At 29.6% G+C, this 27,068-nt stretch overlaps 2 protein-coding genes across 2 annotated transcripts; both read right to left on the reverse strand.

The window, feature by feature from the left end:
• Positions 1-233: 233 nt before the first annotated feature.
• Positions 234-1,192, reverse strand: LOC107409131 (oleosin G-like). Its single transcript, XM_016016570.4, has one exon. The coding sequence runs from the start codon at positions 1,017-1,019 to the stop codon at positions 459-461; it is 561 nt and encodes a 186-aa protein (XP_015872056.3). The 5' UTR covers positions 1,020-1,192; the 3' UTR covers positions 234-458.
• Positions 1,193-1,831: 639 nt separating this feature from the next.
• LOC107407222 (protein CHUP1, chloroplastic) lies at positions 1,832-4,300 on the reverse strand. Its single transcript, XM_048472998.2, is given in 4 exon segments — positions 1,832-2,859; positions 3,241-3,820; positions 3,822-3,873; positions 4,036-4,300. Coding segments are annotated over 4 exon segments (1,650 nt in total). The 5' UTR covers positions 4,142-4,300; the 3' UTR covers positions 1,832-1,947.
• Positions 4,301-27,068: the final 22,768 nt, after the last annotated feature.

Raw genomic sequence — 27,068 nt, forward strand, 5'->3', positions numbered from 1 at the left:
TTTTTTTTTAGCTGTCTGTAATTATTATTACTTTTTTTTCTGAATGTGAGTAAAATTATTGAAAAAGAAAATAAAATATTAAAAGGAGAATCAGCCCACTTCAAATCTACCCATTTTACAGAGCCCAGATTCTACCATGCATAGGCCCAAAAATTGAAAAATTCACCATCAAGCCCGTTAAAAATTTTTCTCATCCAAAGAAATAAAACTCCTATTCAAAAAAGGAAAAGAAATAAATAAATAAACTAAGACCTATTTGATCCAAATCGCTTTACATACCAGCAGATTTTTGTTTTCATTTTCATCCTTGGCCTTTTTTTTTTTTTTTTTTTTTGGGAGTCAAAAACACAAAAATACCAGAAATGACAGAGTTTGAAAAAAAAAAAAAAAAAAAAACCCAAACCCATACCTCAACCCGAAACCACCAAACCAACGACCCGAGCAAAGAATTCAGTTTTCTAAGCACCCGGAGCAGCGTCCTTCACTTTACTCTGCAAATACCCACCATACTCTTTCGCATAATCCTTCACATGACTAGCCGTGTCATATATCCGGCTCCGAGCATAATCGACCCGACCCGAACCTGGTGGGTTCATCCCCTTGAAGTACCTGTAAGTCCATGACAATACCGCAGCGACGGCCACTCCGAACCCGCACATGGTCAACAACCCAGCGGTGACGAGGAAGAGAACGGTGCCGATCGGAACCCAAATCGGACTCGAAATTAGGATCAATGGCATGAAAAGGATCAGACCCAGAACGGTCGCCGTGACCGTCAATCCAGTGAGAAGGAGAAGAATCGAGCCGGAGATGATGAAGGTCAAGATGCCGACGAGTTGGGTGGAATTGGGTGCACGTTCATGGAGTCTACGTAGGAATGTGGAAGCTTCTTGATTGGGTCGAGATGGGTTTCTGTGGGTTTGGGCTGAGCTGGGGTGACGATCCGCCATTGTTGAGACGACCTCAAGCTCAGGCAGAGAGAGAGAGATGGGAAAATAAACAGAGAGAAAACAGAACATGGAGCTTTAAAGAAGAGTAATTGTGCGAAGGGACAGGTGGAGGAGGAAGAGAGATCTGAGACATGCAAGGGAACACGTGGAGGAAAGAAGTTTTGAGAAGTCCTAGATGTTGGCTTTTGTGGAGACTGACTTTTTCCAGGAAAATCAAAGGAGATTCTGGCGTATTTTGCAAGTGTTTGATGATGTTTCTTTCTGGCCGTCTGATCAAAGTTTTTATCTTGATGATTTTGGCAAATACATTCCATATGCTTATTTATTTTCATATCCATTTGACATTTTTAGGAATGCTATTTGTCATTTAAGGATACGGTAATATGATATTACCAAAAAGAAATAGAAAAAAAAAAAAAGACACTGTAATATGATATCTTGTATGATTATTATTAATTATTATTAATTACACAACTATGAACTTTCATTTTAACAAAGTCTGGTTCACTTCTGTGCTTGTTTGGTACATCTATGATTTATGTTTTTTTTTTCAAATTTTATTTTAAAAGATTTTACTTAAGTGTAATTTGGCTTATGTTTTAAATGATAGTTAACCTTCTAATTTGATTACAAGTTTAAGGGAAAGAAATAGAATTATTAAATTGAAAACCACTTCATTTCAAGCGGTTAATAAAATAAAGTTTATTTTTATTAGTTAGATTTTATTAATATAAGTTTAATCTCCCAAATTTTAAAAAAAAAAAAAACAAAAAAAAAAAAAGAGGAAAAGGAAAACCCAAAGATATAGGCATTACCAAAGTAGTAGTTAAAAACTCCAATTACATTTATTTAAAAAATAATAATAATAATAAAAACTCCAATTTGTATAACTCGGAAAAGTATTCAAATTTCACATATAAACAACATCATATGGGGTTTTATTTTATTATTACATTGCAATCACCATGAGATACTGAACTTTGATTACTAGCCAAATCTACAGCCAAGCTTTGTGAATATGCAAGATATAAATAAGGAAAATGAAAAGGAACAAGAACAATGATGTAACAAAATTGACCATCTCAACCTTGTTTATCATGTCAGGAAGTTCATCAGGCATCCTTTGGTTTGACCTCTCTTTGCTGCTTATAATATCCTTCTCAATCCTGCTACCACCACCATTAATGGGTTCCAAGCTCGATTCACTTAGAAGGGCAAAAGTGTTATTTTCCTTTCCTTCTAAACCATCTCTGCTAAACTTAAAGCATCTTGAGTTCATCTTACTACTAGAGCTCTGGCTTGCTTTCTCACCTCCTACTTCCATTTCATCTGACTTTGGTTTATCTGCTTTGACCAAGTCATTGAATGAAACCCTCCTCACTCTTGGAAAGGTGTTTGGTTCTTCGGTAATTTCATTGCAATTCATTAGCATTGTTGGTATGGAAAGGCTGTGGTTTCTATCAGTATTTGCAAATAAACCAGCATTTGAACCATCCTTTATTTTTTCCCATCTCCTAATATTATTATGCTCCAAACTCGTAGGACTTGTACAGTTTGTACTTTTTTGGCTACTTGAAGAGCTTTCAATGGTGGTATTAATACCATCAACTTCATCACTTTCGTCAGTAGAAAATGTGTCAGAACTGGAATCTAAAACCAGTGGCTCCATTTCATCAACATGAGCATTGGGGCATGGAGTTTTGCTGAGTTTTGGTTTTGAAGTCTGTCTTGGTAGGTTCCTTATTTTCTGGATTTCAAATCTTAAGCAACATTGTAGCCAGCGCTGGTACACAAGTTCTTGGACCATGTCAAATCTGTTCTTCTGCAAATATTCTATTTGTCTCGACATTTCTTCATTTACATGCCTTAGCATCCTCCTCTCTTCTTCAATCTTGGCTACAATCTTACCCTGGAAATCAATAATCATATATTTGGTTCAGAGAGATATTTTCCTAGAATTTATATGCCTCATAGACTTTTCAATAATTTTATCTTAGTTCAAGGGTGTTCATGCTAAATATAGTAAATAAAACATAGCAATTGAGCATATAGTAAAAAGCAGAACTCCGAGAACTCAATGATGTAACTTTGGAATTCTATAATCTACTGAGTGTATGTTTGGGAATGTATTAAAAAACAATTTTTTGCTTTGATAAAATAATTTGTTCACTTAAAACATAAAATTTTAATTTTTAAAATTAAAAAGTTAAACTCAATAAGTGCATATCTAAACAGTAATGGATTTTTATATTTCAAGGCTAGTCTAGAGTGCTTAAAAACTAAAACGTACCTCTGTCATGTTGGAAAGAGAACTGATTCTGGCTTGAGCAGCAAACAGCTTAAGTGATAAATCCCTCTTTTCCAACTCAATCTCTTTGTTCCTCCTTTTCATCTCCACAACTTCTAACTCAGCATTTCTAGCATCTCTCAGCTGCTTCTCCAACAGAAAATCTCTAACAGAAGTGTCATCCTTTTGAAACCCAAAAACTTGTCCTTCAATCATGAGTAATTTTCCCTTGATATCCTTCGCATTTCCATCCATCTTCTTCTGCATTTCTACTATCTTATTCTCTGCCATTTCAAGCTGCTTCTTTGCCAAAATACCTTCTTTGATTTCTTCTTTGAGATTCTTCCTCTCAGCCTGCAGAGATGCAAGTCTATCTGTGAGCATAGAAATTTCTTCTGACTTCTCTTCTAGTGGAATTTGCAACTGAATTTTGGTTGATTGCTTTTCTTTGAGACCGTGTAATTCGTGGAGTTTCCTTTCAAGGGTTACTTTCCTCTGCTCCAATTCCTTTGCTAATTTACTTAACTTTTCTGTTTCTTTCACATTGTTCAGCATTTTGGTTCTAATCAGATTTGCTGCTTCCCTCTTCCTCCTTTTTTTCACTCTGTTTTTGTTGGAAGTTTGAGACATTTACCTCTGAGTCAATGAAAACAAGTATTATAAAATTAGAAATTTAAGCAAGCAAACAAGCTAACCAAACATAATTTAAAAGAAATGCTACTCATATTTCATTTTCCAGGAAATAAAAAACGCTGGGCCTTGTAAGAAAAATCAAGAGATTGGATTATTAACAAACACCTGGTGGGTTGGAAGCAGTGTTTTGATTCTTGGTGGGTTTGGTGTTTACCCGAGAAACAGCAAAAGTTGCAAATGAAGCAACTGCAAGGAAGCTGAGTTTGACCATTATGTAGAGCCAACGTTATCTCGGAAAATGTTGAAAGAGCAACTGGGACATGGTATCAGAAACTCTGCAAAGTCTCCGTTTGTTCAGACTTCAGAGCGCTTCGGTGAAGCTCATCACCAAGTAGTGGGGGATTTTTTTCTGCAGACTAACGGCATTTAATGCTACTGGAACAAAACGGTGAAAAATAATGCTGTTAAATTGTAAAGACTTCCCTTATTATAATGTCAGTTGGGGTCTTTATTATAATAATAATAACAATAATAATAATAATAATAATAATAAAAAATAAATAAATAAATAAAATAAAAACGTATCTTTTTTTTTTTTTTGGGGTGAATAATAAAATAAAAACATATCAGTTAGGGTATAGACCTTTACTATAATGACAATTAGATTACAACGAGTTTTGTAGGAATATAATAGGAATTTGAGGGATAAATGATAAAAATTAATACATAGTTTGTGTTTTATTTAGAAAGAAACATAATTTAAGAGATGTTTTAATTATTAAAAATAAATAATTTGAATAGCAACTTTTTTATTTTTATTTTTTAAAGAAAATTTTATTTATTTTTTGTTAGTATTACAAAAAATTTCTTGTATAAAGCAAAGTTCTAGAAAAACCCCAAGTGGAATAAGGTCGAATCTTAGATCATATAAGCTTACAAATGTTTGGGTAAAGTCTAGAGATAATTAGACGTTTCCATGTTTTTATTTTTATTTTAATTATTTAAAAGCCAATAAATCAATAAAACAATGCATAACTTGAACTTGAAAGTTAAAAAACCCTGTAAATCTATATCACCTTAGTACTTGCAGTTAAAATAAGTGTTAGTAAATAATTAATTATAACAGATTTATAGGAATTTCCTAATTTTAAGTATCTAATAAAAAATAAATCCTAAAATTATAAATACTACATTTTACGATTCATCAGTTTATACTTTAAACTTTATGGATTTATTTAATCCCAAAAAAAATTATTAGAAAATAATTAAAAGCTGAGCTTTATAGTGCCTAGGTTTGCATTTCCTCACTAATCTAAAAAACGAAAGCAGCATTATTCAAACCTACAATCTCAAAAAGATGAATGTGAAAAATATACTATTGAACCAATCTCATTTGCCTTGTTTGTTTAAAATTTGAAGTGATGTCAAACAAGTTATTATGAGATGATTATATTATTTTAAAACTTCTCTGTACAATTAATTGTTTTTTTAGCAAATTCTAACCCTGAATAAACTTTTAATTGTCACATTATGAAAGTAAGATCAAGTTAACATTATTTGAGAAAATTAAACATCAAATTGACATAATTAATATCAACACTAGGCGAATAGAAATTATTATTTTTATGAAAATATCACATACGGTAGTCAGAAATGGGTGAAACGGTTGGCGGTTGTCTTGCCACAGGGCCCACATCTTTATGTCCCGCAACCAGAAAATTCCATCAAACACCGTCTAGAAATTGACGGCTTTACAAACGAGCAAGATATTTGCTAGTTCTTTTATGAAAAAGAAGATAGATTTAGTTCTAGGGTTGGGAAGGGGTATCCAAGCAAAAGAACAAAGGATTGGGAAGGGGTGAACCAACTTCATCCATATTTTCAGCGCATAAAACATATTTATATTTTTCATATACAAAAAAGTTCCTATAACTATTAAGGATTGAATTTTTTTTTTTTTTTTTGCTGATAAGGTTCGAACCCAACTCATAAATAGGATAGAATATTGGTGCCTCTAACCATCAGAACGACCACTGGACGACAGCACTATATTCTTTTATATATAAAGAACTGGATTAGAGTAATGTATAAAATTTTGTTCCATTAGACCACGTAAGAAAGCTTTGTTTGACTATCACTTAATTATATGCAATTCCATAGAATAAATGTAATCACCCAGTATAAAACCACTGTTAGGACAATTTTACCCTTTAAAAGTGATAAATTTTCACGGCTCCAAACTATCTTTATATATAGAGAGTCAGTTTCAAATAAAATCATTTTATTTTGTTAAACTAAAATTCATCTTTAATTACTATTAGATTATATTAAAAATTAAAATGTAAAATTTAAAAAGTAATCAAATATGAATTTAGTGATATAGTAAAACTCTATTTAGAAAAAATAAATTATATCGGAATTCAATAATTAATAAATATAATTTTAAATATAAATTTTTAATATAATTAAAGAGCTCAAGAAGGAACACCCTATGTTAATATTTACATTAAAAACTTTATTTGTGCCTAGTTATATATATATATATATATATATATATAGGCTTAGCAAAATGCTACATGGTTAATACGGCACAAACTTGAACTACAATTTGTAGGTTTGGATCCATAATATTGAATTATGTATGTATTTATGTCACCTAATAAGACCTGTTAAAAAATAGATGATAATATGTAGAACCCATTAAACCCATTAGATTCGGTAATATGTGATATTTTTGTAATTTTATATGATATAATATTTTACTCTAAAACTAATTTTATATGAAATTTTAAACAATGATATTTTGTTTGAGATATATTATTTTCTAATAGTTTTGATAGATTTTGAACGTTGGTTCAGTTTGTAATTTGAATATTTTAAATTAACAATGTATGTTTCTTTGGTACAATAGATGTTTAATATAGATTTAATTTGTAATATTTTGAATTGACAATTATCAATGCATGTGGATGCTTTTTTTTCTTTTTTCTTTTTTTTTTTTTTCCTTCTTGAGATGTTTTAGCTTATCAACAAATATATCTATTTGATCTTTTATTCTTATATATATATATATATAAAAAAAAGGCTTTATTATATCATTTTGGTATCTAATCAAAATTTGATATATATCCTTAATGATTTAATGGGTTGAGTGATGGGTTATATCAAAATTTAATAAATTGGTTAGGATTTATATATCTCAACACAAATGTTTAATGAATCATATTTAGGTAAGAAAAAATTGACATAAATATAATACAACATGACACGAATGCAGTTTAACATAACACGTTGCCGGGCTTAATATATATATATATATATATATAGGATGATTCTACCATTCAGACGGTCTCCATGCGGACCAAGAGAAAACACGACGATTTTCATCGTTAATATTCTATATGTGTAAAAGTATTGACGATGATTTTTTAAAAAACCGATGTCTTTTTCTCTTGGTTTGCATGCAGACCTTCCTGATGGTAGCAGGACTCTATATATATATATAAATATATATATGTCTTTTTATACCAATTAAACGTTCATTGAATGAATTCATTGATTAAATTTTTGTTTTCTTTCCAAAATTTATTGATTAAATCAACTGCGCATAACTCATGTACCTAACTACAGGGAAAAGAAAAAAAAGAAATTTTTTTCATAAATAACTTTTCCTTTTAGTTTTGCTATATTTTATTTTTGTTCAATATAAATTTAGTCTAATTCATTGGAAAAATTTTATAATTAAACTAAAGTGACATAAAAGAAAAAAGTTGAAGGATATAATGCGACGTATTTTATAGCTTAGGTAATAAAGTTTTTGTAATGTACCATAGTTTAGAGGTAAATTAATATTACCCTTGTAAACTGCAAACTATCTTCCAAATTATGGTTGAAACTATATTGATGTGACATAACATATAAATGACATCTAAATTAATGATTTAAAATAAAAATCTCTATAAAGAAATAAAATCTCCTATAATTAGCCATGTTATGCCATTGCAGATTTGAACTCTCCTTGAGATAGGTTTTAGGGATGAAATTTTATATAGAATATATTATATAACCAGTATCGATACGACAAAGAATATATAACCACCTTATCATATAGAAACCTATGACAACCCATATTTGTGAAACAGTAACATGTCAAATTCTTTTGACCTTTAATGAAATTAAAATGTGAATAGAAAAATGGTTACTCAGCATTTCCTCTGCCTGTTTTCTTAAGTGATTGTATTTGCTTCTTCTTCTTCTTCTTCTTCTTCTTTTTTTTTTTTTTTTTTTTTTTTTTTTTTTTTTTTTTTTTTTTCTTTTTTAAAACATTTGAAATATATACTAATACGTATCTTATTTGAGTTTAATTGTCTTTTCAAATTTTCTTATTATAAAGTGATATCATATTGTCTATTGGATAGTTAGATAATTAATAATTAAATGGTCGGGATTGAAAAACAAACATAGTAAGATGGTCCTAATTCTTGTATGCAACCTATAATGGTGAGAGATCATATCTTCTTCTCACATACGTTAACATTAGAATAACCCAAAATACTATGGAGCTGTACTACACCTTTCCATTATATTTTCATGGTGCAATTTTTTAATTTAGTACTTGGTATGGGGAGTGTGTGCTTCGCACACCGTTATGAAAGTGCACTATATATATCTTAAAAAAAAAAAAAAACATTATATACAAATCTTAAAAACTGAATTAAACTTTTAGTTATATTTTCTATTAATTTTAATATATGTTACATAATGATTATATAACATATTGCAAGATTCATATTTATAATTGTAGAACGCAAATAAGCTTAGTCAGCTCCTTTTTCTTTTCTTGTTTTCTTTTTTTTTTAGTAACTTAATAATCTTAACTTACATTCCTGAAGATCTTAGGGTGTGTTTGAATGTACTTTTTTATAAGTACTTAAATACTTTGTTAATAAGTGCTTTATAAAATAAGTAATAAAATATTTTACTATATATAATATAAAGTAATTCGAAATTTATATTTGATATTCTTATATTTTAATTAATGCATTAGATGTCTTTTTTCTTTCAAATATCCGGAAGCACTTATTTGGAGAAGCATCAATTTTGGTACTTCTTTTAGAAGCACCTAAAATGTGTATTTCTCATGCAAAAAGCACCTTCTAATATTGTGCCAAACATGTAATCAAGTGTTATTTTTTTATTTTTTTATTTTTTGTTATGTCTTTGTTATATTGAAAAACACTTCCAAACATGCCTTTAATAAAACTATATGCTTAGGAATGTTTTTTAATTAATGTTCATTTTTTGTAGCATTTTATAAAAATAGTACAGCAAAAAGAAAGTGGTGAAATGTTTGGTTACATACAATAAAAAAATATTTTTAAAATTATTTAGGATATTTTGATTAATGCATTGAGTGTTATTATTACTTTTTTCATCTTGCAGCAATGACTTAGAAAAACACCAACCTTAATTTAAAAAAAAAAAATTCCTACCATTTTACCAAACATGTAGCCAAGTTATTTGTTTATTTATTTTTCATTGATAACACTTATTGAAGCTTTGAAGGCACCACCTAACACACTTTAAGTTATGGAAATTACATGTACTTATTAAAGTTAAAAATTTTGTGCGAAGGACAAGTAGCTTTCCACTATTTTGAACAGGGATGTAATTATTCCATATAATTAAAGTTTGTTGTTTAACAAGATAGCTTGAGTGGGATGTGTTACATGCAAAGTCCAAGAAGAAGATGTGGAGCTTCTGTTTTCTTCTAACTTAACTCTCAATCAAACATGCAACAAGGTGTTCTTCTGTTTTCGTTTGGCTAGATGATGGCCCCTAGTAGCTTTCCACTATTTTGAACAGGGATGTAATGCCTTCTTCTAATGATCTTTTAGTTAAAAAATTAAAAAGAAAAAGAAAAAAACTTTCCATAAAAACATCAACTATATTTTAAAATTGTTTCTGTAAAATTGTTATTGATAGATCATAGAAAAGCACATCCTCTATGTCTACTTTTTTACATATTTCCATTTAACTTTTTATTAACTCGAATATATATATGCGAGTGGTCCCTCCCTCATTCTTATTCTTTGACCCTCTATTGTGCTCTTTCTTTTTCTCTATCCCCTTGTGCTCTCTCCCATCTTTCTAACACCAAGATCTAAATGCCCTTGTCGTCTTGCAATATGGTAACTTTGTAAATGTTTCGTTAGATATTTTGTATGGATCAACCATAATTATATAACTCACTTACATGGTTTGTTTATACTTGTAATAGACCTGGTTAATTAGCTGACTTTTGTAGTACACACACTCTTTTTAATACTTTAGTTGACTCATTGGATTGAAAGACATGTTCTTTCTAAAAAATATCAGTTGACATATTCCCTATTATTATTATTATATTCACTACTAGAATTACATTGATAAATGACGCAATAAATACGTCGCACAAAATAAATAACGACGTATATCACGGAATCGCCTAACATTCTGTTGCTAAAGCCATAAAACAATAAGCAACGCATCATGAGAGTCACTTATATTTGAGTTTTTAACTACTCAGATTGATTTTTAGCGACGCATCATAAGAGTCACCTATCTTTGAGTTTTTAACGACGCACCATAAGAGTAGCCTATCTTTGCGTTTTTAGTGACGCATATTGATTTTTAGTGATACATCATAAGAGTTATCTATTTTTGAGTTTTTAGTGACTCAGATAGATTTTTAGCGACGTACTACGAGAATTGCCTATCGTTGAGTTTTTAGCGACTCATATTGACTTTTAGCAACGCACGCTAACAATCCATTTATAGCGACGCTTCACCACACTGTCACTAAAAATGTATTAGCAACTTTTTTTAAAATATCGCTAAATTTATGAGTCGCTAAAAATAGCAAACTAAAGGTCACCAAATATGTTAGGCGACTTTGTTATGTATTAATGTGATACTCCTTTTTTTTTTTTTTTTTTTAATTTTACATTTTTTTAATTTTGTGAAAAGCGATTAAAATAGTAAAAATATAAAAATAATTAAAATACAAAAAGACTAAAACTAGCTCCATCCAAAATAATTAGAATACAAAAATTTAAAATAAATATTTTTTAATAACAAATTAATTATCAAATAAATTAAATATTATCTCATTGACATATTTTTACATAATTTGTAAACTAATAAATGTCATAAATATTACTTAAAACATAAATTAATAAATATATGTACCAATTTATTTAGAAGATATTGTTTATCCATATCCCTTCACAGTCTTTACAAACATAGCCACTCTCACATTCATCCTCATTATCATTTTCATCAACACTTGGCAATTGTATGGCAAATGGATTGTGAGCCATCGTAGTATCGCCAGGAACATCTTTTTCAACCAATTCTTCTTCAACAAAAGTACAATGTCGTGGTGGAGTTAAAACACCAGACCATCTCGAATCAAGTTGATCAACATAAAATATTTGTTGAACTTGTGAAGCCATGATGAATGGGTCAGATTTATATCCAATTTTATTAAAGTTAACACATGTAAACCCCATCTCATCAACATACTGTCAGCACATGACTCACCATGCCAAATCCATCGGCGATAGTTGACATCAAACCCATTCCAATATATATGGCCTTTAATATCCCTAATAGTATGGATTTTCATATTCCCACATTGCATGCAAGGACACCATATGGCATTACAATCATTGGCATTATCCATGCTAAATTTCAAAAATTCATTCACCCCCTTAGAAAAATTGCTTGAGGTTCTATCTATTGTTATCCACGATTTATCCATTTCCCTACCAATCTAAGCAGAACAATGTCAAACAATATCACAAACAAATTATCGACAAAAGCAAGATTAAGAAAACCCAGCGAACATCGACAAAAGCAAGATTAAGAAAACCCAGCGAACCTAACCTCTGGTTATAATGAAAAAAATAAATAAATAAAAAATAACCCAACCCACCACATGTCACCATCAATCATAAAGAAAAAAGAAACTCACCGAAACCATGAAGACGAAGAAAGAAGAATCCAAGCTAACTATGAGGGCGACACATAGAAATTCAGCTTCCAGACAGTAACGCAGGCAAATGGAAACTTTAACCCGAAATATCCCACTCTTCAAGTCTATCTAAGATTGCTTCCAATTCTAACATCTATTAGGTAGTGTACTAACATCTATTTTGTGAAAAGAAATGGTATTCAAACGCCCACGTAAAATTTTAATGCGCACAAAAAATTTTCAGAAAATGGCAAAACAAGCGACCCATTTAAATAAACTGTGTCGCTAAAGGTAAGACGTGACAACGGATCAGGCGACACAATAACATTTTTAGAGTTGTCTATTTTTATTTAATTTTTTAATTTTTTTTTCGAAGTACGGTTTATTTTCTTCTTAAACATGCAAGTCTCTTAAATTGTATTTTTTTTTGCTTTAACAAACTAGAGGAAATGGCGACACATTGTCTTCAGATAGCGTTGCCTATTCTTTTATTTATGTTTTTTAACCCTTTAAATAGGATTTTGTACTTTATTTGATTTTAAAATTTGCATTTGCTTTTAAAATATGCAACTCTCATAAATGTTCCTATTATGTCTCCAAAATTTTAAGAATAGGCGATGCAGTTGTATTTAAAAGAGTCACCTTATACCCTAGTATTTAGAATTTACTTTTAAGATTTAATTAGTTTTTTGAAATTTCATCTACAAATATTTCACATAGCATTCCAATGAACATCAGTTCCATTGATCTAAAAATAGAAAACAATTTTATCAATGCTCTTTTCAATTATTCATATATATGTGTATACATGAAACACAAAAACACATCTCTCACGACCAAATTTGAGATAGGGTATACCAATTGTAAATTGATCTAATGCAACAAGGACTTATAGTCTAATTGCTTGACGTAAGTATGTTAAACGAGATGAATTTTCAAGTTTTTGGGTATTAGTGATAGTTTATTTGAATTTAAAATTTATAATAAATTAAATTTTTTTGTTTTATTTTGAAATAACAAGTGATGCATTAAATGATACATGAGTCACCATATATTTAAGGTGACCCATTCTAAAGGGAATAAGCGACGCATCAGTTTCATTCCGAGTCATCTGTACCTTTATTTTCTTTTTTTTTAATCAATTTAATTTTCTTACAACTTTAAATAACCAGTGAAAATATTTAAGCAACATAACTAAGCTGATATTTTTTCTTTTATTTTTTTTTGATCATATGAACAGGCGACACAGATGCTTCGTTACGCATCGCCTGTTGCCTTTTATTTTTTATTTTTAAAATCAATCTGGTTTCTTTCAACTTTAAATAACAAGTGAAAATATGTAAGCAGTATACCTGAGCTGAATTTTTTTTTTTTTTTAGATAAAATGAACAAGCGATGTAGACCTTTTATTACATGTCGCATGTTCTCATATATATATATATATATATATTTTGTTTTAATCAATCTGATTTTTTTTTCAACTTCAAATAAACAGTGAAAATATTTAAGCAATATAATAGAGCTGATTTTTTTTTTTTTTTTTTAAGATATTGGTAACAGGCGACGCACAGATATCACTGTGCTCGCCTGTTACCCTTTTATTTTTTATTTTTTTAATTAATGTAATTTTATTTCAACTTCAAATAGCCAATAAAAATATTTAAGTAACATAACTAAGCTGGTTTTTTTTTTTTTGTTACCAATATTTAAGATATTGGTAACAGGTGACGCACAGGCTTCATTATACGTCGCTCGTTTCTTTTTTTTTTTTTTTTTTTTTTTTGGTTCTTCTAATCAATCTAATTTTATGTCAACTATAAATAACCAGTGAAAATATTATAGCAACATAACTGAACTGATTTTTTTTTTTTTTTTTAGATATTGGTAACAGGCGACGCATATGCATCATTATGAATCGACCGTTCTCTTTTTTTTTTTTAATCAATTTAATTTTATTTCTTTTTCTTTTTTTTAACATATTGGTAACAGGCGATGCATAAGCATCATTATGAATCGCCTGTTCTTATTTTTTTTTAATCAATTGAATTTTATTTCAACTTCAAATAACTAGTGAAAATATTTACGCAACATAACTGAGCTGTTTTTAAATATTGGTAACAGGCGACGCACAGTCTTCTTTATGCGTCGCTTGTTCTCTTTTCTTTTTTTCTTTTTTTTTGTTCTTTTAATTAATGTAATGTTATTTCAACTTTAGATAACCAGTGAAACTATTAGAGCAACATAATTAAGCTGTTTTTTTTTTTTATTTAAATTAGTTATTGGTAAGAGGCGACACATAGGCTTCATTATGCATCGCCTGTTTTTATTTTTTGTTTTTCTTTTATTCAATCTAATTTTATTTCAGCTTCAAATAACCAGTGAAAATATTTAAACAACATAACTGAGCTGTTTTTTTTTTTTTTTTAAATATAGGTAACAGGTGACCCACAGTCTTCTTTATGTGTCGCTTGTTCTTTTTTTTTTGTTTAATTCTTTTAATCAATTTAATTTTATTTCAACTATAAATAATCAGTGAAAATATTAAAGTAACATAACTGAGTTTTTCTTTTTTTTTTTTTTAAAAAATTTGGTAATAGGCAACGCATAATGAAGATTGTACGTCGCCTGTTCTCTTTTTTTTTTTTTTTTTTTTTTTTTTTTTTTTTTCTTTTGGTTCTTTTATTCAACCTAATTTTATTTCAACTACAAATAACCAGTGAAAATATTATAGCAATATAATTGAGCTTTTTGTTTTTTTTTTTCAAAGATTTTGGTAACAGGCTTCATTGTGCGTCGCCTGTTCTCCTTTTTTTTTTTTTTGGGTTCTTTTTACCAATCTAATTTTATTTCAACTACAAATAACCAGTAAAAATATTAGAGCAAAATAACTGAGCTCCTTTTCCTTTTTTTTTTTTTTTTTTTTAAGATATTGATAACTAAAGACGCACAATGTGCGTCGCCTATTACCAAAATCTTTAAAAAAAAAAAAATCAGCTCAGTTACAATGAATTAAAATTAGATTGACTAAAAGAGCTCAAAAAAAAAAAAAGAGAATTGGCGATGCACAATATTCATTTTGCATCGCAGATTGTGCATCGCCTGTTACCAAAATCTTAAAAAAAAAAAAAAAAAAACCAGCTCAGTTATATTGCTCTAATATTTTCATTGGTTATTTATAGTTGAAATAAAATTAGATTGATTAAAAGAAAAAAAAAAAAGAGCAGGCGATGTATAAAGAAGATTATGCGTCGCCTGTTACCTATATTTAAAAAAAAAAACAACAACTCAGTTATGTTGCTTAAATATTTTTGCTGGTTATTCGAAGTTGAAATAAAATTAGATTGATTAAAAGAAAAAAAAAAAAAGGTGATGAACAATAAAGCCTGTGTGTCACCTGTTACCAATATCTTTAAAAAAAAAAAAAAAGCAGCTCAATTATATTGCTCTAATATTTTCATTGATTATTTGAAGTTGAAATAACATTAGATTGATTAAAGGAATGAAAAAAAAAAAAAAAGAACAGGAGATGCATAAAGAAGACTATGCATCGCCTGTTACCTATATATTTAAAAAAAAAAAAAAACCAGCTCAATTATGTTGCTTAAATATTTTCACTGGTTATTTGAAGTTTTAAAGAAAATTAGGTTGATTTAAAAAAAATAAAATGCAAAGGGAGCAGGCAACTCAGAATGATTTTTGTGCGTCACCTATTACCAATATCTTAAAAAAAAAATAAAAAAAATACTATTTAAGAGATTTGTAAGAATAAACTGTACATGAAAAAAATATATAATTGAATAACAACCTCGTATAATTAAATTTTGTTATTATGTAAACATATATAAGTGGATGGTTAATCATTTTTTATAAGTCTAGCATTTAAATAATACAATTCAGATAAAACATACGCACAGTATTAAAGGCGACTCTGTTCAGCCGCATATTCAGCGACTCTTAACAGATGTGTCGCGTGTTGTTGTTTTTAGCGACCATTTGACATCGATTGTTTTGGGATGCGTTGTATATTTATTGAATTTTTATTGACGCGTTAACTTTAGAGTCGCGATTTTATTTTTTCAGACGCGTTTGTTTTGTAGTGGTCGCTAAGTGAGTGTCGCTAGATATCAATTTTCGCGTAGTGATTGCTATATTCATTATATATATATATATATATATTATATAGGTTTTTTTTGAAAGATAGCCACTTGCCACATTCAATATTGAAAAATAGCAATTTTTTTTTTAAACTAGCCAACTATGGACAAAAACACCCTTGATTAAATCGAAAATTACTAAACATGCCACCCTTTTTTCCTTTTTCTTCCTTTCTCAAAGAAACACCAATTCATCTAAAAAATGTTTTTACTCGATCGATCTTGTCTCCTTGGCACTTGCTCTTACTCTATTTTTCTTATATTTTATCACTTTTGAAGGCAAATTCAGGTAAAAATTTTCTCTTTTTTCTTCCTCTTAACTTCTACATTATTTTAATTAAATGTAAAAATAGTTTTGTTAAATGAATTGATTTTTTTAAGATTTTTTTAATATGGGTATGTAATAAATTAGTTTAGAGGTACTTAAGTTATATATGGTGTGAAAATGGGATAAAAATTTTGTAGATCTAAAAAATCGAGAAAACCAGTAAAACCATAGGAAAATTGACGAAAAAGATGAACTTCTGCCATTTTCCATCAATTTGTCAGTTTTGGCTAGTTTTCCATAAGTAGGAAAATGTTATATTTCATGAAAAAAAACATAATCAAATTTTTTTTGAGACAGTTAATATGTTTGTATTATCGATATTTTTATAAATTTATTGATTTAGTTAAACATTATTCATTTAATTTTGTAGTGAAATGGAAGATGATGATATTGTAATTGTAGTTTTATGCGATAGAACATTGGTGCAAAATGATGGTGGTCATTGGGAGTATGGAAATGGTAAAAATATAATGGTTTCAGTTGGCAAAAGATGCACAAAATCCATTGTCTTATAAGTAGAGATGTACAAATTCATTTTCTTATGCTTCAAATTAAACATTTTTAATTTAACGTGTTATGTATTTTAAATTTACATCTTTTGACAATTATTTTATATCATGGATACTTTTCTACTCGATCGTAATTTTTTTTATGTTGTGATAATGGTGTAGTACGTATTTAAAAACTTTAGTTTAATAATTTTCCCTTTTTTTTTTTTTTAATCTATGACATATTTGGTCTTCACTCTCATTTTGATTTTTTTACGCCAATATTAATTTATTCTTCTATTGGAAATGATTTTCCAATTGAAGGAAATTGAATTCCGATAGGAGGAAATTTTTTTCGACTGGCAGAATTTGATTTTCGACAGGACGAAATTTTTTTCAACAAGCAGAAACTTTTCTAGATGCCGGTATCGATTTACATCTAAGGGGATTGTGCAAAAATGAATCCTAATAAAAATGTCACTTTTTCAAGAAAGTAAATTAGTTATTTTTATATCAAAATCTATCATTATCCTTGTTCAATGAACATCAAAATCCATCATCATAACTGATATAGAACTATATAAAACATTCTTACAAAATTCAGCAAATGCAACTTATACACATCAAATTGAGGAAACAAATATGGGCTAATAAATATAAAAATGTGATAATTTATAAGCTTAACCTGTTACTATACTCAACAAAAATTGCATACACATAAGTTATGATTTTATTACATAAATGCTTTAAAAAATTCGTCAAAAAAATGTGTAGTACAATGGACAATGGTGGAAATAGCTGAATCAAATGATTTTCTCTTCCTGCTTAATTCTACACTCCAACCTCTTGCTCGTCCATCTCTCTCTGCTCGAAGCGTCATCATAACCTTGCATATCAGGCCCCCTCCTACCATGGACACTAGGGCCATGCCAGCCGGTCGTGGTCGTCCTCCTGCAATTGTAAGAGCATATTGGCCTTGCACACCCACACTAAATCTAGCTTAAGAACTTTAGCCCAGTACCTATCTCAAATAGGAATTTGACACTAGTCAGAAAAGAGTTTCGTCCTCTTCCAGGTATTCCATAAACATACACCCAGTACAAGATAAGTACTAAGAAAATAGCTAGAAGTACATTATACATAATAGCAAACTAACAAATGACTTCAACATCATATAGAAATTTCCCTCTACTAGGCAAAGACATATGGCAAAGACATCTCCATACCAAGCAAAGCTTGGCGAAGCAAGTTTCATCTTGTACAATGTACTGTCGTATATCCAATATACTTTCCTACTTCTATTCCTTGATTGGTCAAACCAAATTAGTGATAAAGCCTAGCCCTTGGGCCACCATAATATGAATCATATAAGAATCAAATATTCAAACATGTCAAATCAATATCCAATAACAATAATTACATATTATTAGCATCCAATATCAACCATAATATCCAACATCACAAATGGCATAACATATATAATAAATTTTCAACACCACACATATAGAAATCATCATATGCAATAAATTGGCAAAAATAACATGTTTTAAAGTGTTCAATTTATATAATAATTTCCCAAAAAAGTTATAAATCTCAGATTTCGCAAAAATTTAAAGAAAATACTAAGAGTACCATTATACTTAATATGCCAATATAAATAATTGCTCTGGCCAATTTAGTTCAAGAATAATAGTTTAAATATTTTATGCTAATAAAAATCTCGCTCAAAGTTTTTGCCACGCCTAAGCCATGTCCATGTTGCACTCATCTCTCTAGGCACTTATAATTGCTCCTTACCATAGGGAATAAAAAATAACGGTATTAAATACTATTTGAAAATACCTAAAAATATTACTAATAGATAAATATGTAGCCAAAATAAAAAATACACAATTTCCATGTTATCACAGCCACCTCAACACTGAGACACCTTAACACGCCACATGGAATACCATATCATACTATTTGAAAATACCTAAAAATATTACTAATAAATAAATACGCAACCAAAATAAAAAATACACAATTTTCATGTCATCACAGCCATCTCAACACTGAGACACCTTAACATGCCACATGGGATACCATATCATCACCATGGCCATATCATCATCTTCTACAATACCACTTCCAAACCCAATTTTCCACATCTCCAAAATTCAAGAATTTCAACTCCAATCTTCAAGCTATATCAATCAAAATTACAACTCATGACTTCCAAATGAACCAAACATAGTAATATTTTTTACCCACAATCCACAAAACCACCCCCATCTATGGTTAAAGCCACTACCATGGCCAGTAGCCATGATTGCATACCAAGCTCAAAAATATTACTAATAAATAAATAAGTAGCCAAAGTAAAAAATACACAATTTCCATGTCATCACAGCCACCTCAACACTGAGACACCTTAACACGCCACATGGAATACCATATCATCACCATGGCCACGTCATCATCTTCTACAATACCACTTCCAAACTTAATTTCCCACATCTCCAAAATTCAAGAATTTCAACTCCAATCTTCAAGCTATATCTATCAAAATTAAAACTCATGACTTCTAAACGAACCAAAGATAGTAATATTTTTTACCCACACTCCACAAAACCACCTCCATCAATGGTTAAAGCCACCACCATGGTCAGCAACCATGAATGCATACTAAGCTCAAAAATTAACCACCTACTAATTGTTTTGCCTCTCATTATGCTCTTGTATATCTGAAGAGTAATAGAAATGACATAAGATGATTATAAATATAATTACTTTAAGAAAATAAGAGGAAAAAACATGAACTTTGAGACTAGAAGATGTGATTACCCCATTTTGGAACAATTGTTGGCTAGAAAGAAACTCTAAATTGAGTGCTTGGTGAAGTAAAAATAACTCCTGCACAGATTTTATGGTCTGTGTAACATGGCTTTGTTTGTTTGTAATGCACATGTACATATAACAACTAGTGGGGTGAAAAACAAAATAAGACATTTAAATATATAATCACATATGTAATGTTTAGTGACTTGTTTGAAGCATGCCTAATTACATGAGTACTTAGCCAAAAAAAAAAAAAAAAAGAGAATCCATAGTAAGTGATGATGATGGTAATTAATTATTTGATGATTCTGCAACTAGAAATTAAAATTGCATTAAATAATAAAGCTCATAGCCAAAGAGATCGTTGGGTTATTGAATTTGGAGGAAGGCCTAAAATCCATTTTGAATTGCTAAATGCTAATGTTCGATGGATGGATAACCTAGATTTACAACCAAACAGATTAATTAATGGAATACTTGGTGGATCTAGAAAGAGAAATTACCCTCACTTCGTCACTGCCTTGTGGGGAAATTGGAGGGCTACCCTCACTTGATAACTACTCAACTGGCTATGACATTTCAAAGTAAAACTATGAGTCACACTGTTGTTTGGGCCATTGCCACCCTTACCCTTTCCCTTTCCTCTCCCAATTTCTACACATGATAAACAAATTCTTCAAAACCCAAACCCTCAAAATATAATAATAATAATAATAATAATAAACAATTTAAAATAGTAATAATAATTAATAAAAAAAATTGAATTTGGATAAACAATGCAATTTCAAATCTTCATCGGAACTTGCCTTTGCCTTCCCACTTTCTACAGTTTTAAGCGTTGTTTTACGAAAATCATTGCCACATTCAGCAAAACTATACCCCAAAAAAATAAAAAAAAAAATCCACATTTAGCAAGCTGAAACAGGGAAGAAGAAAGATACCTGAGGATCGAGTACCATAATCATTTTCAACCTTGCTGACTTCCTTGTGATGAGAAATAAAGAAGAAAAGCAACTCATTCTCTAAAAACCTATTAAACAATTAAAAAAATTAAAATAAAAAAACAATATTCGTACAACTAGAAAACTAAAAATCCCTATCAAGTCACTAACATAGAGAAAAAAATTCATACAACCAGAAAACGTCTCTTTAAAAGCGAAAAATTGAGAGAGAGAGAGAGAGAGAGAGAGAGAGAGAGAGAGGTGGAGAGGGGAGATGTGTCTGAGAGTGAGCTACATATTCAGCCGTGCATCTTTGGAAGGAAAGTGGAAAAAAGGAAATTGTATTGTTAAAGGGTATTTTAGTCCACATACATAAAAATGTGGTTATTTTTTTAATTTTTTTTTTGTTATTTTTCAATTGTTAATTTATAAGGTGGTTATTTTTCAAAATAAACCTATTATATATAACACTATTATTATATATATATATATATATATAAATTAGAGAATAAGTCATCAATTAATTAGTACGATACATACAATAGAGATTAGGGCTTGAGGCATCTATAGTATCTATTTGGTAAAAATCTGAGGAAGAAATGTTAGAAAGAAGTGTATTCATTAGGCACTAATTTTGTATTTATTATTTTCTGTTGTAGAATTAATGGTCATGAAAGTTTCAATGGTTGCATTTTAAAGGTTAGTAAATTTTGATATATCTCTAATTAAAATATAGTTCTATGATTATGTGTTGATCATGGGAATATGGTGCCATCATTGATGCATATTTAATTGGTTTATATTATATTAGCATTAACAATTGGTATCAGAGCCAGACACACACTTATACACTATATGTTTGAATGCAGCGTCGGGTTTTTCATCTCACTATCAAAATTGATTTGTACAATTTTTGGGAAATTTTGTTTTTTGATTGAAATTAAGTGCTAGACTTCGCTATATGATATATTCTTAAACATTGTAAAGCAAATTAAATGGTTTAATTTGTTTTTGGAAGCTATTGAGGTCATTTCTAACATTTGTGCATGCAAATTTTTTATTTTTTATTTTGTATAACTTAGTATTTTGATAAAAAGCAATATTTGGGTTTTGTTAAATGATGTCAACATGCTGACATTAGCAGCCGAATTTCTAAACGAAAATATTTCTCTTTTATTTTATATGGATTTGTTTTTGGAAGATTTTTTCTCCATTTCCAATTTATTTAAATTTAATTGCCCATGGTCAAATCGAATGTTTTTGGTAAATTTTTCTCATTGAGTGGCTCTATGCTATATTTGACATTGTGCTGAAGATTGACTAAGTGCTTGCCTATCATAGAACTTTGTATGTCCAAACCATAAATTGTCTTAGTACCAAGTTGGCATAGTGGTATGGAATTATTAATGCTTACCTATCTTAAGGCTTATCTCGTCCATATCATGAAATATCTAATGGAATAAATGTAAATGGAATTTTATGTTCTCATCTATTCTAAGATTTAATTTATCCAATTTATGGGTGTCAACGTGAAGTTGGCGTAATGGATAGGATGCCTAAGTGCTTGTCTGTCACAAGACTTAGTTTGTCTGTTTCATGAAGTTACCAACGTAACTCATTCTTTCCCACTTATGAATCAGAATCTATACGGGTGGAGAGACTATCCTGTCGATGGTTTAACTACCTAGTAAGATGCTTAAAATGACAGTGAAATTTGATTAAATACCATAAATTATAGCATCTAAGTTATCCTATTGGTGATTTAGTTCAATGCATTTGATTGTAGTGATTTAATTGATTGTTGCTTTCCCGTGTATGAGTATTCTTCATGCTACGAGGACCCTAGCAATATTATATTTATGCATATAGGGGGTTGGGAAGATAGTATTTACATAGTTTTTATGATGCAATGCATTCTTATTTTTGCTATTTTCGTAGTTGGGAGCATCCCCAATACTTTGCCTATGAATGTTATGATAAAATTGAATAGACTAAATATCAAAAATGGTGAAAGATTCTAGTAATGTTTAACTCTAACAAAACTAGATATGGGTTTGGAAGTTGATTCATTATAGATATCGAAAAATTATAGTATTGTTAAGGCTAAATATTGTTTAAAGACTTGAAGCACTTGTACAAGTATTGTATGATGGTTATGAAGAATCACATGGATGATTATGAGTTTTCAAGTATTCTAAGGATGAATACTGTGAATAAGCTCATAAGTTAATTTAGCTAGAAATTATCAATTTTGATAAACTGAGAAATATCATTTTTTGGATTTATTGAACTCTGTTATGTATATGGAGTTAGTGGTGAGAAAGAGCCTATCTTGAAAATTTTCTCTTATTATAAGAAGCTTATGGATCTTGATAAGGACATTGGCAAGGAGTATCTTCTAATGAAGAGTCTTCTATTTCTTTTGATAACATTAGATCAAGCGTCAACACACGAAGAAGTTTGGATATAATTTGGATGAGTAAATTGCTACTCTCTTTAAGGAGAAGGATGGCCTTAAGCTAAACATATTTAAGTCTTTTGCTATATAATCAGTCAAAATTACAAATTCAATAAGATTGTTGAAAAAAAAAAAAAAAAGAAGACAATATTTGAAGCCTCATAAGAAGAAGGATTTTATGCCCAGTCTCATTGGTGCAAATGTGGGTTCTCATCAGTAGGTGTAAAGAAATCTTTAATGGATGGCGCAACTTTGGCAACAATTTGGTTAATTGTTGAAAGTTGATGATTTAAAAGGGGATGACATGAAATATTAAGCTAGTTGAGATTGGCCATGATGAGACTTTGTGTAGCATTGTTTTGGTAACTTAGCTTAATAGCTATAGCTTATGTTAAACTCTATTATCTCACTATTATTACTCCTGTAGTTGCACCTGTATATGCCAGAATTAGTAATAATTCTTTATGTTATGATAGTGATGCCAATGGTTTTGGTTATATCATCTACTTTAAGAGCCTATAGGTGTTTTAATATTATATATTGATGACCTTATGGATATGTTGAAATTATTAGTGAGAAATTAGACTCCTCGGTTGTCTTTAAGGAGCTCGAGGTAAACATGAAACTTTAGAAGAATAAGAGTTAAAGGCTGTAAGGTCTGATAGGGTGATAAATGTTATGGTAAATATGACAAGATTAGGCTGAATCCAGTGCCATTCATAATTTATTTGTATGAATGTGGCATTGATGTGCATTTTATAATACCTAACACTCATTAGTAAATGGCATTGTTGAGAGTAAGAAGCCACACATTGCGAATATAGGTGGTGTTGGTGGTAACTTTTAATTTGCCAGTTTTCTTATGGGTGACAAATGATGTCTAATTTACATTTTTTCTTCTTTGTGAGGATGTTTTGGAATTAATGAAGTAAGGGTCTAAAGGAGCTTGAATTTAAAGAGGAAAATATGTTCATTCCAGTTATTGAAGTTCCTAACAACAATATTGTTGATCCAATAGTTGTGAAACTAGTAGTCAGTCAAGATCGAACATTATGCTAGAATGACAAGTTCTGGATGTAGTTGTTGCTAATGTGCTTTTGAGAAGGTCACAAAGAGTTCAAAATTTTGTTGTACGTGATGACTATGAGGTTCATTTATATGAACATGAGTTTGGAAATAAGTGATGAGTCATTTCTAGTCACTTATGAGGAAACTATAAGCAATTCAATGTCTAAATTTTAGCTAGATGCCATGGAAGGTGATATTAAATCAAATGATGTATGGATTTTGGTTGATTTACTTGAAGGTAGCAAACCTATTGGATGCAAATAGGCTTATAAGATTAAGAGAGACTCTAATGGTCAAGTGAAGATATATAAGGCTAGACTAGTTGCCAGAAAGTTTAGCTAGAAAGAGAGAATTGGTTATGGAAAAACCTTTTATTATTATTATTTTTTTCATTTTTCAAAAATAATTCTTTTAGAATTATTATGGTAATTTTAGCTAACTGTGGCTTGAAGTTACATATGATTGATGTTAGAACTACTTTCTTGAATGAAGTTTCATTTAAAGATGTGTACATGGTCTAACCAGTTGGCTTCCAAGTAGTGGGGAATAAAAATTTGTTTTGTAAGCTTAAGATATCTATTTATGGTCTTAAGTAAGACTAAGGGCAGTGGCATTTGAGTTTTGATGAAGTTTCACGTAAAATAGTTTTAAGGAGAATGTTGTTGATCTATGCATAAGTTTGAGGGCCAAAGTAATTTAATATTTATAGTATTATATGTTGAAGACTTACTGTTGATTTCCATTGATACCAACCTATTAATTGAGACAAAACAATTGTTATGTAGCTATTTTGATATGTAGGGTTTTAAAGAGGTTTCAGTGGTACTTGAAACAAAGATTCTTCGAGTTAAGGGTAATTGTGTGTCGTAGTTGTCTCAGTTAGAGCCTATGTTGATAGGATTGTGAAAGGTTGTAATATGCATAATATTCTCCTACTATGGTATCGGTGGTTAAAGATGATAAATTCTTTAAGGATTTGTGTCCCAAGAATGAAAAAGTGATAGGGACAAATGCTTGATTAGTCCCGGTTATGTGTACTATGGTACAACCATGTATATTCTAAGATCAGCGCATTACTACTTAGATGTAGTGGGGATTTGTGAGTAAATTATGATGGTTGTATAGATGATTAAAAGTTTAATTCCGGGTCATAGTGCTAAAAGTTGTTTTATGAATTAATGTTGGACAAATATTTACAGCTTTATTAGTTGTAGAGGCAAAGTATGTGGTGGGTTTTGAGATTATAATATATTTTTTTAGGTGCACTTTGTTATATGGCCTATAATGTTGTATTTTTATTTTTTTTATGTTAATTCCCTGGCTATGTCATTTTGCTGAGAGTCTAGTTTTGTTGTGCACATACCTATTGCAACCTGGTGGCAAACCATTATTACAGGCTCGCATATAGACATTTTTTAGGAGCATGTGTCTATATGAGATTGTGGAGTAGTTGAGACTGCTATGTTTCAATGAGAGTTTTGTAATTTGCAATAATGTCTATGTTGATGTTGTATATGATTGAATATTGTCTTGTGAGCAATACATGTACATATGTGAATTATTATTTATAGATGAGATGTTTATTACATATTGTTGCTCTTTGTACTAGCCGGCTTGTTTGAGACATAAGTCTTTATATATATGTGTACGTTGATTCATAGGTACCATGGTGAGTCCTAACTACTTAGTTTGAGTATATTTTTGTATCCTGTTGGTATGCAATGTGCTTTAATGAAATGGTATCATGTATTGGGAGATGATACATGGTAAGGTAAATCTCTATTACCTAGACTGAATTTATGGCATGCAAAGTATTCAGTTGAAATGATATCTAGTTTTGAGAGATTTATTGGAAAAATATCTATTACATAGTCTGGTATATTGTTTTGCCCTATTGGCATTATATATATTTAGGTCAAATAGTAGTGAGTCCGTTGTTGTATGTAATAATTATGTAGTCCAAGCAGGAGACTGTTAGATATTTTGTATGAACTAACTATAATTATGTGACTCATTTACAGGGTTTATATATGCTAGTACGACACATATAATAAAAAGATTAGCATTTAAGGTATCAATGGTGTTTGTTTGGTGAAAACCTATGGAAGAAATGTTAGAAAGGAGTGCGTTTATGATACACTACTTTTGTGTTTATTGTTTTATGTTTTGCAGGATTAATGATCACAAAAGTTTCAATGACTGTGTGTTGATCGTGGGAATAATGATTGATGAATATTAAATAGCACTTACATGTTACGCTTACCCAATAAAAATAAAACTCATTAAGTCATTTTATTAGACAATCTCATTAAGTCATGTTTGAGTTATAAACTTTCCAAATGAGAAGAAAGTAAATCTTAAAAATCAAAACAAATATATTGAAAATTTTATTAAATAAAATAAATTCTAAAAATTAAAATGCATAAATGAAGGAGAAAATAATGGTAAAAGCCAAGAGTTAGATAAAAATATAAAGAGTATGACTTAATAGAAATAAAAAACAAAAACCAAACACTAGGAAAAAAATGTAAGAATGAATGGTATCATAAATAAAGATATATATATATATATACATATTCTACCATATAAGTTTAACGAGGAAACTTATATATATGTATAAATGTTACTTTTAAAAGTTTTATTTTTGACGGATTTTGGTTTAAGTATTTAAAAATAAAATACAATAACAACTGAAGTGTCTATATTTATTTATTTATTTTTTTAAGTTTATCACTATGTACATTAACAACATCATGATGTTAATGGGATAATTATTACTTATTAATATATATATATATATATATATATATTACGATAAATGGGTAACTTCTTATTTATGTTTTTCTTTTCTATTCTATATTTATAGTTTTTTTGTGAGCTATACACTTTATTTTACTTAGAAAAAAAATAAAGGGACATAATTT

The sequence above is a fragment of the Ziziphus jujuba genome, chromosome 2, assembly GCF_031755915.1.
Source record: "Ziziphus jujuba cultivar Dongzao chromosome 2, ASM3175591v1".
In the NCBI taxonomy this organism is placed as follows: Eukaryota; Viridiplantae; Streptophyta; class Magnoliopsida; order Rosales; family Rhamnaceae; genus Ziziphus; species Ziziphus jujuba.

What these genes read in the sequence shown, in the direction of transcription:
- LOC107409131 (XM_016016570.4), bottom strand. Translation starts at nt 1,019, where the DNA reads ATGTTCTGTTTTCTCTCTGTTTATTTTCCCATCTCTCTCTCTCTGCCT.